This window comes from Hippocampus zosterae, chromosome 16 (assembly GCF_025434085.1).
Source record: "Hippocampus zosterae strain Florida chromosome 16, ASM2543408v3, whole genome shotgun sequence".
In the NCBI taxonomy this organism is placed as follows: domain Eukaryota; kingdom Metazoa; phylum Chordata; class Actinopteri; order Syngnathiformes; family Syngnathidae; genus Hippocampus; species Hippocampus zosterae.
The window spans coordinates 12,018,059-12,034,276 of record NC_067466.1 but is presented as its reverse complement, the minus strand read 5'-3'; the positions used below and the strand labels follow the sequence as shown (position 1 = coordinate 12,034,276).

Here is a 16,218-nt window from a genome sequence, read left to right as displayed (position 1 = left end):
CTGACTTGATCCTTCAAGTTTATACTTGATGGGTGAGCATGCAATATTAACTAATCGGCATACGGACATTAAAAAGTACTGTACATATTCCATTTGAGCTTTGCGATTACCCAAAAACAAAGTTGAACTAGAAGTATGAACTTTCTGTGAAATTACTGCATCGATCAACAAGAGGTTATAGTCACACGTTTTTCATCCAATAAATAATTACTGTAATTATGACTTCACTACTGTTAGCGATCGTCTGCAACCTGTTCTGACTTGTAGACAAATTCCACTTGCGTCGCCGCCATAGAAACGTAACTCCATCGTAAACCAAATGTGTACTCGCATAAAACTTGAATGCGGGAACAAGTCTGACCATGTAAGACAAACACTTTTTTTTAAAAACAAACATAATGTAAGGCTTTATTTGATTTCAACAAAATACATGCAGTCGAAACCGCACAGTATAATGTGGACCCTTTTAAAGGGTCGTTCATTAACCATACAAATATATCGCTCATACCACGTTCTCGCTAATAATCATAAATATATAAAAAGTCACCTGTACAATCCCCACAGTTCCAGAGAGAATAAATAGGTTTAAGGCCACCATCTTGTATTGCTGAGGCGGTTAAAGCCACAATAAAAGGCAAATAAAAAAATTATTAAAACGGGTCTATTAACATTTACCGATATTTGGTGTTGAAGCTGAATCTTTTGGGCGCTACAGTGTTGCCCCGCTTTGTCGCGTGGCGTTCATTGTTTGCATCCACACTTTATCGTAGAATTTTAAGCAATCATTTCGATACACAGGCTACATAGCGCATTTTGTCACAGCACTGAGGTCTACTGGGAGAGATGCAGCATATTTAAGAGCAAGAAGAAGAGAGACATTAAATCTTGGCCTTTGGGGAATGTTATTTGCATGCGTGTGGTACCTGTGTGTGTGCGTGTGTTAAAGTAGTTGTTGCTTGAAGGTTCATATCATCTATGCTCATTTCCATACACCCATTTATTCCGTTCTCCTTATGTTAGCATGAAGCTAGCAGACTTTTGGTATTTAAAATGTATGTGGTTTTGTTAAACACTTTGGTGTTTGAATACACAGTGGTGATACGACTTGCAGGTTTTTCAAAATACGAGCCGTTGATTGGACAATTTCTTTTCCTGCTGTTTATTGCCATTCTCAGCTGAAGATGACTGCCTAAGAAAACATAAAATAGAGAAATTTATACGCGTTGTGTATTCAAAATAACCACATAGCCTAAGCTAGCTTAATGCTAACATACAATGGGGAATGCTATAGGCATATAAGATAACGATTAGCATCTATGTGGAGACAAGGGGTGTGTGAGGAATATTTTGGGGATATCAAAATACTGTATTAAAAACTCTCTGTTGTAAAAAAACAAAAAAACCATTGTGCTTTTGTACATAATAATCTCAGTGAGAGAGAAATGGTTTTCGTCCGTCATTTTATTGTGGTGTGTTCCTTTTGGCTCCGCGGTGCATAGTATCATGGTCTATGTAGTTTACAATGCTGTGTTTGGCTGAAGCGGGGGGGAAAAGTAAGATTTTTTTTTGGACAGGGATGTGTTGCTTTCAATATTGTAACCTGATGACGATATTGTGGTAATTTTAATGTCATCGTTATCGTTACATCCCGAGTAGATACCAGAGTGAGCAGCATTGAAAGAGAAAATGTAATTTAAGTGTCATTACTGTTTTCAAAAGTATAATACAGAGTGCTGTTTTTGGTTTGATTGGGTTTCTTTGGGGGTGGAACGGAATAATGGCATTTGCATTCATTTGAATGGGAACAGAGTGTTTTCTGTCATATATTTTGTGGCAATTTTACTGTAAACTTCAACTGGGAGGGAGCTTGAAGCAATCGCCCTCTGCCTCTTTAGATAACTGTGCAAGCAACAAGTGCTAAGGAAAACATTTGAAGGTGTTTTTCATAAATTGAATGTGCTTGAAACCAAGAAGTGTTACGACTTTATACTGTATATCTATATCATGGATTTTCACCTATTGCGGGTGGGTCTGTAACATATCCCCCGCAATAAATGCGGTTCTCTGTACGACTTAAGGCCCTTGTGAACACAAGGCACATTTGGCGATCAATTGAGAGTCCAGTGCAAGCGTGTAGTAAACATGAGCTGTTAATCGGGACATCATGTGAGCAGGCAGCTCATCTAAACCATTTTACAATCCTCACCATGGGGAGAATAAAAGATCTCCTTGTGCGGCTATAAACATGTTAAGTCAGTCCAGTATCATCAATGCGTCCTCCATAAAGTCAGTGATGATTCCATTCCTATGACAAGTGGTACATGCTGTAGCCCAGGGGAGCGGCATACAGTCCTAATGGCGAAAAGGGCATCATGGCTCTCTGGTGATACGCAGAGAAGGACTGTCCGTATAGAGACATGGTGCCCAGCGTCATTGGCAACCGGAGGCCAGGCTGAACCAGCGCCGCCGCCGCCACCGTCGTCGTCGATTTGGCCGTGGTGACCATCTTGAGTTTTTCCAACTCGGCCTCCTGGAGCCTTTTGGCTTTGGCCCGGCGGTTCTGAAACCAAATCTTCACCTGGGTCTCCGTTAGGGTGAGGGAGGATGAGAACTCGGCCCGCTCTGCGATGGACAGGTACTGCTTCTGCCGGAACTTTCGCTCCAGAGCCAGAAGCTGAGACGTGGTGAAGGGCGTGCGCGGCTTGCGGTTGGTCTTGTGCTTCCTCAACTGGCAGGCGGGACTGATGTGACCTGGACGAGGGAACCGATGGGTCAGCTGAGCCTCAACAATCAAAATTGCAAAAATAAAAATCCCCTGCGAATAACGGGGCTCGACTATACAGCAAATAACTTGTTTGAATAAATTGGTCCATCTTCTGATTGGATCGTTTTAACTCACTGATAGGTGATCCGCTCCAAAATCCTGACCGTGTAAAGACAATAGGTCAAGTTGGTACATCAGATGGTCTGTCAAACCTTAACCAAAAATGATCAGAAATATGCATTTGAGACTAATTAGGCCTGAGCCTACTCCGGTACAAAGTTCTGTTTGCATTGTCAAAGTTTCCTCAAATCTCACTCATTCCACCACAAACTGTCACACGACATGACTAAACATGTAATAAGAAATATAAAAATAACAAACTAGACAATATAATTTGCATTAAAATGTGCATGTGAATTCTGAAGCACTGACGCTTAACTAAAATGCTGTAGAATTAATTGACAAGAATGCAGTGAGAGACTTGAAGATGTTTTTTTTTATTTTTACTGAAATGTAGAATTGTGGAGAAAGTAGAAATTTGGGGATTGTCGAAAATGGACTCCAAGATTTCTTGACTGGGGTATGATTAGTTTGAAATAGTTTAAATATACAAAATACAAAAATATGAAAAGAGGAAGTCGATATATAAAATCCGAGTGGCGTCTGATGGAAATTTCACAATAATATAACATCAAGATCCAATATTCAACTTCAAATTGATGTCACGGTTGGGCTGTCTGCGTTCATTTGGGAATGTTGTCATGGAAAATGTGGAGCAATGAAAAATGTGTAAAACTCACGAGGCTGAGAGGAGAGCAGCCAGTCTTCCGCCTCCGATGCTTCGGACTTGACCGGCGACATGGGCGCTGCCGGGGAGCTCTTCCGGGCCTGTGCGGCCGCATCCCCGCACTTGTAAACGGAACCAAATCCCGCGGGCGGTGATCCGGCCTCCACCTCGCACCGACCGGGCTCCCCCACGCGGCTCGCCCACGTCGTCCTCCCGGACATGATCGCCTCCACGCTGAACGGATGGCGATGACGCGGCGCTCCCGGAGGCGAAGAGGAGCTTTTCGTCTCCTCTTCGGACGAACTGCAGCCCAAATCCTTCGCGCTCTCCTGGGTAGTCGTCTCCATTGTCCCCCTGAACAAGTCGGTCTGGCTCCGATGAGCTCCGCGTTGTGTTGATGCTGTCAAGTCAAGTCGCGTGTAGGCGTTTGTATGTTCACCCGTGACGTCACGCCCACGCCTGGCTCTGACCAATCGCGTTTCACCAGGATGTTGAGCGGCGCTGCCTTCGCAGTTTGCTCGGCAAAGGCGGACTTTTTTTTTTTTAATGAGCCGATGTAAATTCAACAACCGAATTATAATCACGATGTTTTGATCATTAACAGGGGAAGTACAGCAAGCAAAATGTAGCGACACCATTTAAAATTGAGTAGATATCAATTACATATATATATATATATATATATATATATATATATATTATATATATATGACTTTTGAAACTCGAGGATGGCATGAAAGCATCATAGGACCTCTGCAGTGAATTATGCAGACAGAGCAGTGTTTACCTTTAAGGCACCAAGGCACACATTTTACACAACGAAAGCAGGAGGCCTCTCCCAAATTTAGTCCACGACCAAGGCCGGATTGTCAAATCTGGAGCACTATGAAAGGCGGGGTACACCCTGAACTAGTTGCGAGCCAATAGTAGGGCACATAACAGACGAATAACCATTTGCGCTCACAACCACACCGAGGGTCAATTTAGAGTGTTCCATTAACCTGCCATGCATGTTTTTGGAATCTGGGAGGAAACCCGGGAATAATATGCGAAGTCCACACAGGAAGGCTGGAGCCGGAATCGAACCCGGTACTTCTGCACTGTGTGGCGGACAGGCTATCGAGCCCTCCTCCCGTGTTAGCCGGAATCGAACCCGGTACTTCTGCACTGCGTGGTGGACAGGCTATCGAGCCCTCCTCCCATGTTGGCATGTCATCTATTTAAATTTAAAACATTGCCTTATTTTTTTTAGAGCATGATAGTTACGTAGCTGGCAACTTTGATTTCTAAGACACAAAAAAAGGAGACGCATACAGGACCGACATTGTGCTCTGCCAGTAACCTGAAGAGCTGTATTTGTTTTAATACAGAACTATAAATTATCACGGTGCAATATAATAACTTATCACCTGACATGACAACTTGTCGCATAAAAAAGTGCACTTTATCACATGAAAACGTTTTATAATGTAACATGTAATGTGATACTGAACATAATTATTTTTTCTGGTGTGTCAGCAATACAGTTCTAACGTATTGCATCTTCATAGTATCCTCTTATGTTCACAATGAGTTCAAAGGGTATTTTAGATCTATCACAATCTTGTTCTCATCCAGTGATGGATTAACTCAAACTCTAACCTCATGACACCGCATGTGTAAACACAGGCCTCACGCAGCTAATTCTGGAGCATTGCACCCACGGATGTGCCACGCTCAAACTTAGTGCCCTGGCTCGGCTGGACACAAACCAGAAGAGACGTTCACATGCCTCTCTGTGGCTGGACCATTCATCCGTTATGTCCTATGATTCAGAACTGTTAAATTTGAAGCGTCTCCTTGTGACTCTTATGAAGAAACTCATTGTGGCAATTTTAGGTTGTCAGATAAGCAATTCCTGACAACGAGAACTCCACACTTATTTCCACAGTTAATTTATTTGATGATTTGGGAAATGACTTTTTTTTTTTTTTTTTTTTTTTAGCATGAAAGGATGTTTTACTAAAACTGTGTTTCATTCCCACGGGCCATAGTTGTTTGTGTAATATTGTGTGTGCTGCAGGATAGTGTTTTTTTTGTTTGTTTTTTTTCACACACAGGGCAATTCTGTTCGGAACAATCAGTCCTCTTGCAGAATAATAATGAATACAAAATAACCTTCCATTTTTTTCCAACTTTAAAACAAATGTCCCGGTTGCACTTATGAAATGGAGCATGGATTAATTCAATCCAGGTTTATCAAACCATATATTGAAAGTTTCAAGTGCAGTGCTACCTTGATTGTTTTTGTTGATTTTGTTCACATTGTGAGCTTTCTCATTTTGTTGTTTTGCGACACGATGCAAGATGTCAGGCACAAGGCAACTTCAAATACATCGCCACTCAAGTGAAGTGGGGTAAAACAAAGAGAGCCGTTTCCGATGGGACTTTCAGCCATTGATTGAAGGGGACACAGTTAAACACAGACAAAGAAAATGAGAACACTTGCAAGGAGTTGCTTTTGGCCGCCTCAATTTCAGATCCTGACTTTACTCCCTGGCCCCAAAGGGCATAGCAGTAGGTTGTTTTTGAGACTTTGACGCGCCCCCGTCCGAATGGCTGCCTTTCCAGCAGCTCCTATATTTTATTCTTCTACTTCTTCCTTTCAGAACTTTGCTGCTGTGAATTGGGAATTTCTCTATTGTGAGACCAATAAAGGGTTTCTTATCTTACTGAAAATTGTTTTCTTCATGCTATTTGTCTAATTAAAAGCTCAGCAACCTTTTTAAAACTGAGAGCGGCTTCTTGGGTACTGATAAATGTTACTTCACTCTGGGCATACACACTTCCACAAGAACAAATTTGCTGACATTATTTGGTGGTAAATGCTATGTTTGGTCATGCGCTTCAATACTCAGCTTATTATATTTTAAAAATAAAATGTTGTCTTTCCAAATCGAAAACGGCGCAAGTGTGATTGCGAAGGGCCGCAACACGCACAAAAAAAGTTGCATGCATTTGACTCGTGAGTTATTTTTAGACCAGTCTCTGCGACTAGTCATGTGATAGCACCATGTCGGTGACACCTAATCTAAATGCGTAATTTGAGTAAAAAAACCCGCAACAAATTCAACAAACGCAGAGAGTCCAATTGCTTCAATTCAATTTTTGCAGACCTGGTAATGGTAATCCTCAAAGACTGAAATAAGCCAACTGGACTCCTGTTCGTTGTTTTTGTTTTGTTTTGTTTTTTTTGTTGGCTTTTTTTGTGGTTTTAAGCAAACATTCAAAAATCACTCATGTTATTATGCTCACGATATGTAGCTTGGCTAAATAACGCTTATGAAAGCGCTTTAAATGCAGACTGAGTTATCATCCCTCCCAGCTTTGAGACTGCGTCACACTTGAGGTTTTGAGAAGACTCCAAATTGTAACACGTTTACCACATTTTACTTCCGAGCTGTATCACGAGTTCCGATGAGCATCAGTGTGAGAATTCTCCAATTGTAGCCTTGTTTTCATTGACTCGTCCGTGTTGGGCAGCGGCGGCAGACTGCGTTCTTAAAAGTGGGGTGATTTCACAGACAATCGGGTTTGTGAAGGCGCCAGTGAGCGGCCAGATGAAAAGATCAACTCCTCAGGGGAGAAACTGTTGCCTTCCCCCCACCCCACCCCACCCCACCCACCCGTCCTTCAACTGCTCTGCTTCTCTTTGCTTGTGCCTGAACGCCCCACAGGCACCTTGTCATTCATGATTCACGTAACATGTTCTTGGCTGAGTGTCAGTGGTGTGTTTCTCCACCTCGGTTTGTGTTCATCTAATTACATTTTTTTTTTCAACATTGGCACTTGGATGTCTTTTAGTGGTGTTACTAGATATATTGTATGTCCCCAAGAGCACAGGCATTTTCCTAAATATACAGCAGCAGAAATTTGCTATTAAAACTCATTCAGTATCAGCCAATTCTAGACCAAGTCTGAAAAGACGTTGAAAAACGTCTTTGGGAGTGAATGAGTGAGATGAGAAGATGTGTTTGATGTTGTTGTTTTTTTTTTAATTATTATTATTTTTTTTGGTGGTGCTCTACTTATCTCGATGAATCAAAACTTACCTTTCGGGGAAACTTCCAGCCAAGGTAAAGATTTGACCAAAAGCGTTCGATCAATGCGATCACTTTACAGTAACTATGAAAAATCGTATTGTAGTGAACAAAACCATCATAAGGTGATTTTAAATAGTCTTCTATTATATTGCGCAAATGTAAAAAAAAAAAACAAAAAACAAGCAGGTTACAAAGAACAGAAATGATTTCTGTCCTTGCGTAGAAATCTTTTTTTTTTTTTTTTGTATGAAACAAAAGAGGAACCAAATCATTAACTTCAGGAGCAAACAAATCATTACACCGCTTTGTACGAAATACCAAAATAAATTTTACACTTGGAAGCCAATTTTATTATCTAATAGTCTAACACCAAAATCTAACGGCATCAGAATAGCAAGAGAATGTTTTTATTGACTTGGTTTTAGACAAATTCCATGTTAAAGGACACCCAAGCAAAAACAAGTGATAAAGCGATTGAACATGAAATGATCAAATGATAGGGAACGTCCAGGATGTCAAAAAAATTACCCGCACATCCCACTTCCTTTCCTCCATAATGTCACTTAAGCCGCGATAATAGCAAAAGCAATTTGTCTGAACATGTTTGTGTGTTTGAGCGGGACGGAGATGCCTGGGAAGCTTCTGTGTGAGTCGGGCACACCTCGGAGCTTTGTACTGTAATTACAGCGGCAGCTTTGAAGTGGTGGAATGTTCGGTCAGGATAATCGGCAGCCTGTGCCGCGCTTGCACACTATTTACATTTCCATTAGGACGTTCGTTGGTGTCAAACACAACAGTGGTGCCTGCAGATAGGACCCATCGTTTGGACAACAGAAAATAGTGTCCAATTCACTCAAAAAATGGCAGTAAAACATCACTGTGATGTGTTTCCGACTCAACGCCGCTCGCTTGTCATCGTTAAACAGACTTTTCAGTAAGACGAGAACAGGCTAAAATGCGTGTCAGTGTGGCGGTCATGGCTTATGAACGTGACCTGATGCATATTATTACTTTCAATCCCATGTACCAACTCGACAAATGCAAGAAGATAAAACACTAAACTATGGCCAGAAAAACATTCATGTGACGATGATCTCATGGCCCGGCCGGCCTCAGAGCACTTTACTAAGCGCCGCCTTTCTTGTTGTGCTTGGTAAATATTTAGTTGTCAGCATCTCAGCATGCAAAAGCAATCCAGAGGTTGCCTTCTGTAATTATTGTTGTGCCTCATGCTTTAGCTGTGGGTTGCTTGCCCCATTATGATGTTGATGACAGTCATGGTGGTCCGCTTAATGGTAATGGTTGTAATTGCTCATCCGACCCATTTCTAACATTTTCACATTTTGTTCCCAACTCATTTCATTTGATGCAGACTTTTTTTTTTAGCCTTTGTTGTTGTGACTATTGCAAAAACAAACTCATTTTCATTTTTTGCTGTATATTAGACATGTGACTGCCACCACATGACAAATGGAGGTTATACATGTTCGGTGAATGAATCCAGAAACCGTGTATGAACGTGTCGCAGGATGGCTATTTCTATGTTGCCCGGAGAAACCGGAATCAACTCTAGGCACGTTTACGGGAGGCGACGGGCACCCAAGTCTCAGACCATTCCAAACCGTTTACATCAGCCTGGTCTGCGTGCTAGATGAACTGCAAGGGTACCTGCCTAACCACACCACCAGGCACAGTCAGTCTTGTATGGACAACCAGTGGGCCTCAGTGCTGTTCTCTGATGAAAGTCGATTCACGTTGAGCAGAAATTACGGCCACCAACGACGTCGCAGACGTCAAGGAGAGTGCTATGCATCAGCCACTGTTGTCACCAGACGAGTTTTTGGTGGTGCGCAGGTGTATCCAGTGAGTACAGAACTGCCTTACACTTTGTGGATGGTACGACACGGTCCTCATTTCATCTTCATGGATGACAATGCTCCAGCTCATTAAGGTCGCAACAGATGTACAGGTACCTCAAATGGAATGGCCTGGACTTTCTCCAGCCCTGAATCCTATTGGAAAAAAAAAAAAAACCTGCCGCATCAGTTGAGTCGCCGTGTAGAGGCGTGAAACTCTGTACAACAGAACCCCAATGACCTGAGGGCTGCCCTTCAAGAAGAGTGGGATGGCATGCCTCAGCAGACAATGAGGCGACTTGTGAACTGCATGAGACGTCGTCGTCGAGCTGTAATTGATGCTCAAGGGCACACGACGAGCTATTGAGATGTTGACGTTTTTTGTTGTGGTGGTGTACCCACCATTGTTGTTGTTCAGTTTTGTTTCAATGAATTGTTTCAGATGAGGAAATCACCAGTGCGTCCTTCGAATTAAATGTCCTACTTTTATGGTTTGATGTCACTATCGCGTCAACTGTTTACATTTTCCGTAAAGTCCACCAGAAAGTCAACTATGCTTAACTTTTTGTGTGTATAGCATATGTCCTTACGTGAAGGCGGTCGGTGGTGCAAAAAAAGCAACAAAAAAAACCTTGGACAGCGGATGGCCACCCAAGAGACTTGTAATCAGCAAGCAATGTGATCGCAGGGTCCCATACTGTAACTCAGAGGTGGGAAATTAATTTTTGTTTTAAACCAGACATACAACTCAATTGTAATCAGGAAATAAAAATAGGAAAAAAAAGAAAAAAAAAGTGATTCAGTTAAAGTGACATATCAACACATATCATAAAACAGGATGTGCAGTCAATTTTTAAGTTCAACCATGCGGTCGGTACTCGTATATCATTTATATATAAGATGAATAGTTTTGGACCAAGCACTGACCCCTGAGGAACTCCGTGAGTGATTTTCAGTCAATTTTCATTATCAAACAAAGAAGATAATGGAAGTCGTCCAAACAGTGGCCCTTGCAACAAACTGACCTTGAATGCGCTGTCACTATAATTGTACTTTCGCCCGCCCCCCCCCCCCCCCCCCCACCCAAGCCTTATTCTCCTAATGCACACAAATAACTACCTTGGAAGCGACAACGGCGCCATGGCCAATTAGCTGTTCAAAAAAAACTACAGACAAATCTATTCAGGGGCCTCCTGCAACGTGAAAGATTGAAGCCCACTTTGCTAATAACAAGAGGAGGAGACACAATCTGTTTGGCTCAGCTCCCAGGCCTGCGTTACAAGATCTAGTCAGCCGCTTATGGGCGGGTCTCTGCGCTTATTTTTATTTTGATTTTTTTGGGGTGGTTAAGTCACCGTCGATAAAAGCAAGATGCAAAATTGTGGTCTCCTCGTCATTTATGGCTGACATATTTCACCGCGAAGAAATGCAATAACCACACAAACTTGACCTTTTGTCACCATGACATTGTCATCAAGCAATCCTTTCAAGAGCTGACGCACTCACAGGACCGTTCATTAGCAGAGAGACTTCCATTAGAGGACAATGTGTGTGTGTGTGTGTGGACTGTTGTTGATTTACAAAGATACCAAAAATGTTCGAAAGCGCTGGTTCTCTCTCCGGCTAGCTTGACAATTGCTTGCTTTGATTGACACCGGAAATGAGGCGCTAACAATAAATTTGTTAGTGTGGTTGCAGCAGTGGCAGAGGAGTAACCTGTCAATCATATTCGAGCATTGCTGCAGTTTTGATGCAGTTCCAGATGACGCGTTTCTGTCGGTGTGGTCTATTACAGTTGTGGCTAGTGGAATATTACCCAAGTGTTTGGAATGGCAAAAAAAAACAAAAAATCCAACAACAACAAAGGGTTAATCTTCCAAGAATATTTTTTCGACTGAAGACAAGAAAACAGTACCGAGAATGCAGTTTTAATCTTTGATTCAATCCTAATCTTGACAACGTTTTGCATTTCTGAAATGTGAAATTTGAGGAAACTCAAGTCAGTCATTTTGTGAGTATGAATTCAGAAGCTTATACAAATAAAATTGTCATCTTGTGGGGGAAAAAAACACCATAAAAATAGATTGAATAAGACTTGGGGTTTTTTTTGACGAGTTGAACAGGCTTTGAGATCCAATGTAACATCTTCCACACAAACAACAAGAGGATTGAAAGCAGCAGTGCATCACCAAGCTTTTATCTCTGAATCAGTCATAGGCTTTATAAATCAAACTCCCAAGCGAGTGCGAAGCTTCATAAGCATGCCTGTTGCATTTGAAACACCATGCGTTAATAAGTCATGACAGGTCGGATTAATGATAATGCCGCAGTGCAAATCACAGAGTCGTTATGAGGGCTTTTGAAACGCTATAATTGTTTTTATGAGCTTGTGTGTGAATGTGCGTGCTTCACATGTGATTGCATGTGATGATGCGAGGGTGAACACTGGGAAGATTTCCAGCGACTGATTAATGAAAAAATCCACCACTTTCCCAGCTATTTATACTTCATTTCCCGCATCATTTGGATGGCACACCATTACGAATATAATAAGAATGGAGGGGGGCCTACAAAAAAATTGTTAACTCTTTTGATGCATTTTTATGCTTTGGAAAACATTCCTGTCTGGATTTTGAGGGGGTTTGGAACGGATTAGGGCATTTACATGGAAAACGCATCTCAATTTACAAAATGTTCTCGATAAGAAATTTCTTCCAGAAGCAATTCATTTCGTAAGTAGAGGTACCACAATTTTTTTTCCACAATATTAAAACAGTTCCCAGGTGGTGTTTTTTTTTCATGGAAAACAAAAACAAAAGCAGATGAAGAATCCATCCAATTTGATCCTGAATCCTAGTGACCATAACAAAGTTCACTTGAACAAGTTACTGAATCCCTCAGTTGCCACTAATGACTGTTTGTTTGACGCTTGAAGGGTAGGCAGGCACTCATCAGACCCAACTATTTGTGTACAAACATTCAAAACGCCAATTTCCATATTTCTAAAACTGAAATCTCATATTCAGGAGTAGCTCTTGGCCAGCATCTGCATTTTTTCCCCTCTGGGCTAGGCACCAGCTCCCTGATAGCAAGCACTAGAGAATACGGATTAATTGTGGTCAAAAGTTATTTTTTTTTTCCGAAAATATCAGAATCGACTCTTTTCGAGTGATTACAATTGTTGTGAAAAATCCCTCCACTAGATTAACTTATCCACACATGTTGTGTTTTCCTCATTAAGGTTTGTCTTGCCATTACGGTTTAGAGATCCAAGGAAAAGGCACACACTTGCCTGATTGGATGCCACGAAGACACACGCCGCATAAAGGTTAATATCGGCGCGTAAAAGCGGTGACATGAGTCAAGGCTCCGGTCGGCTTTATTGAGGGGAAAGACACAGGTCACAGGTTAGAGAGCCGCCTCTGGTGCGAACACACAATCCCGGTGATCTTTGTTGTCTGGGGGGGGAAAAAAAAAAAAAGGGGGCCAGCTAGGGTCTTTTTTGCGGTGACCCGTTCCTCTGTTGAGGTCACACCCTTTTTGCATGGGCACTTTGAAGTGCAACAACAGCGGCCTGGTAACAGACTGATTGGTGGTTTGGCAATTACCGAGATGCCAGTTTAATTTATTTGTGCAGGAAGAGGGAGAGAGAAGGTTAATAGTCCTCATAAATATTGGTGAAGGATTGGCAAGCTCACCTCGTACAACCAGAAGTGGCCTGCCTCCTTTGACAAACGCTTTGTTTGTATTGCAAAACGTGCTTCCAAGAAGAGCTCGGTCAAAGTCCAAAATGGTAAACGCCTCTCGAAACGTACAGTATGTGCTCGCATGATGACTTGACTGGTGAAATGGTGTGTGTGTGTGTGTGTGAGAGAGACTTGTACGTTTCGAATTTACTTGCATTAAAAAAAAATTCTTGTCACACCATCATGTGAACCACAACAAAGGCGTCCTTCACTCGCTCGTTCGTTGTGGTAAATTGACTTTCACTCTTCAAGGGTAAAGGACCAAGAAGCTAGTTTGCTTCCTGACATCTGGAGCAAAGAAACGACTGCATTCAATGAACGCTAATTCGGGCAGAAAGATAAACGGTCGCATTTGAACCTCGCTGAAGTACGTTATTTTGTTAAATCTCTAAAAAAAAAACAAACAACTGTGTCCCGAACTTTTTCAAATGAAGACCCCAAATCTGCTTTGTCGCCATGTTTTGCCGTAACATCGCCACTTACGATAAATATAGCCAAGAAACGGTGTGCGTGCTTGTTGATCAATAAAATATCTCACAGGACCCCCCCCCCCACCCCCCATTGAAAGACTGTTGACTTCCCTTGACGTTTCTGCATCTGCCGGCTCACCTCAAACACGACTGACATTTGTCTTTTGCAGTAATGGCTATAACATTATGTTGAATTACTACTCTTCTCAAGCACTAGCGGTTCCCTAAAAAGGACCCTACAGCAACCCCCCCCCCCCCACACGCCACTCCCCACCCCCTTCTCACCAGTGCCTTGTTATAATCAATTAAACTGATTACAAGCACGATCTTGACCACTTCAAAGCGGGGCCATTACAGCGGGTCAGACTAGCTGTCTCTTCACTTGTTTGTCGCCGCTTGGAGCTACGTCTCCGACACTGGATTTTTTTTAAAAACCTTTCAGATTGGCTGATATGCGCTAAGTGATGATACAATATCACGGAGCGAAATGAACAAGGTCTTCTCCTTCTTCTACTTACACTAAAAGAAAAGATGATGTGCGGTCACGGTGAACATAGAATACATGTTATGAGTGCAAAAGCAGATATTTTTCTCGCAAATTCCGTATTGACTTGAAAAATGTGTAAAAATACATTTTATGTTATTTTGACTTAAAGATGGCGCCGCAAGAGTGGCTGCCGTTACAGCAACTCCTTTACTTTTTCTTCTTCTACTTTCTTCCTCTCATAACTTAGCTGCTGTAAATTGGGAATTTCTCCATTGTGAGACAAATAAAAGTTTTCTTTTTCTTGTTCTTAAAATGTTAACTGTGACTCATTTTTGTTACGCAATTTTCACGTTCTATTTTATTTACCGTACTAACAATGTTATTGCATGTCCTAAATGTAAATGTTATTGCTGTACAACTCGATCACCTGTAGTGTGCTGTGTGTGCCTTTGAGGGGCGTGACCTAGTGAGTGATGTCCGGATTGGGTGTGAGTAGTGGCTGACAGCAAGCAGCTCCTTGTGAGAGTTCTTGTTTGTGTTTGTGAGTTTGGCTAGTTGTCACCTTCGATAAGCTCTCCTTTTTGCCAGCCACAAAATATTTGTACTTCATCACTTCCCAATCGACTTGTCTTTCTGAATGATGTTTCAAAAAAAAGGTCAAACGGGCGACAATGGGCTTAATTCACAAGCCGGAGGACAATTGGTGTCATCTGGTGCCTTTCAAGCGAAAAGTTGACTCTTTGTCAGGTCAAACAACAGGTCAGACAATAAAACGCGGGGATGCAGAAAAGAAGGAGCGAGACGGCAAGTCTAGACGGAGTCCCTCCCTGATTGCTTTGTTGTGTGCCATGTCTACAGGTAATTACCTTCACAAACGACAGGGAGCCCTGTCAAATCGTAGTCGAGGTAGTGTTGCGTACCATGAAAAAGCCTAGGACGGCAGGAAAATGAATAGAGGAATGCGCCCGCGCCTGAATTTTGCGGCACCGGTGCATGCCGGGAAACAGAACCCCTCCTAAAAATAATTGGGTTCAAGTTCCACAAGGAAAACTCATTGACATGGCCGCTTTGAGGGGCAGTGCCCTCTTGAAATCAAGGGCTATTTATTTGCTATACTGTCAGCATCAAAATACAGTGTTACAAGTGGCTATTTTGTCAGTATGAGGAAAAAAAAATCTTGACAGATAAGATGGAAAAAAAAATGTTAAGTAAATTTCCGTGTGTCTCAAGTTTTTGTTGCAACATTTCAAAATAAAATGCTGAATTTCTGATGACAAAACATGAGGAAAAAGTTTCTGTCATGAGATCCAGTGTAATTGAGTCACAATTTCACAAAACTGTGTCTTTATTTTTTAAAAATGGATTAACAATGCACAATAAAAGCAGGAAAAAATGTCCACTGACACAAACAATACCCGAAATATTCAAGCTTTTACGGCTGTCCTCCCCTTGTGATCGAGGGGTCATTATCAAGTGGCTAAGAATACAGTTGTAGTTGTCAGCATTAAAAAAAAAAAACCATAAAAAACTTTCATTTATATAATCTTATTTTATGACTCAAATCTGAAATTAAGGGGAAAAAATACACATTTACAAACAATATTATAATGTGGCATTGATTTTTGGGGAAGAAATTGGATACAACTCGACAAGAAAAAGTGTCAATTTCGTCATATGTTAGTCATCTTACAAAGTGCAGGAACTGAAAAAGCAGAGGACAAAAAGAAAAGGACAAATGCGCACGTGCCTGAATTTTGTGCCAATAAGCTTCAAGCAATTTTTTGCATGCCAGGAAAAAAAACGCCTAAAAATAACCGAGCAAATATTTCATCAGGAAACACATCCAAGTTCCCACTGCCTCAACACCACCGTAAATATTGACACTTTTTGGGTGGTCTCCTCTTAAAATTGAGGGCTAATTAGTTAGTGTCTGTGTTTCTGTTGCATAACAATTGCAAAATAACTTTGTCAATCATTTGTTTGCATGGGTGGCATTCACTGTCTTTGGAGTCGCACAAGACGGATG

The 16,218-nt window shown here is 41.7% G+C and overlaps 1 protein-coding gene across 1 annotated transcript; it reads right to left on the bottom strand.

The window, feature by feature from the left end:
* Window positions 1-377: 377 nt before the first annotated feature.
* msx2b (muscle segment homeobox 2b) lies at window positions 378-3,992 on the bottom strand. The gene is made up of 2 exons (XM_052046624.1): window positions 3,565-3,992; window positions 378-2,751 (listed from the first exon to the last, which is right to left on the bottom strand). The coding sequence occupies exons 1-2, from the start codon at window positions 3,896-3,898 to the stop codon at window positions 2,306-2,308; spliced, it is 780 nt and encodes a 259-aa protein (XP_051902584.1). The 5' UTR covers window positions 3,899-3,992; the 3' UTR covers window positions 378-2,305.
* Window positions 3,993-16,218: the final 12,226 nt, after the last annotated feature.

Coding starts and splice junctions, on each gene's coding strand:
- msx2b (XM_052046624.1), bottom strand. CDS start 3,898: ATGGAGACGACTACCCAGGAGAGCGCGAAGGATTTGGGCTGCAGTTCG. Junction 2,752..3,564: donor GCTGCTCTCCTCTCAGCCTC/GTGAGTTTTACA, acceptor TCCCTCGTCCAG/GTCACATCAGTCCCGCCTGC.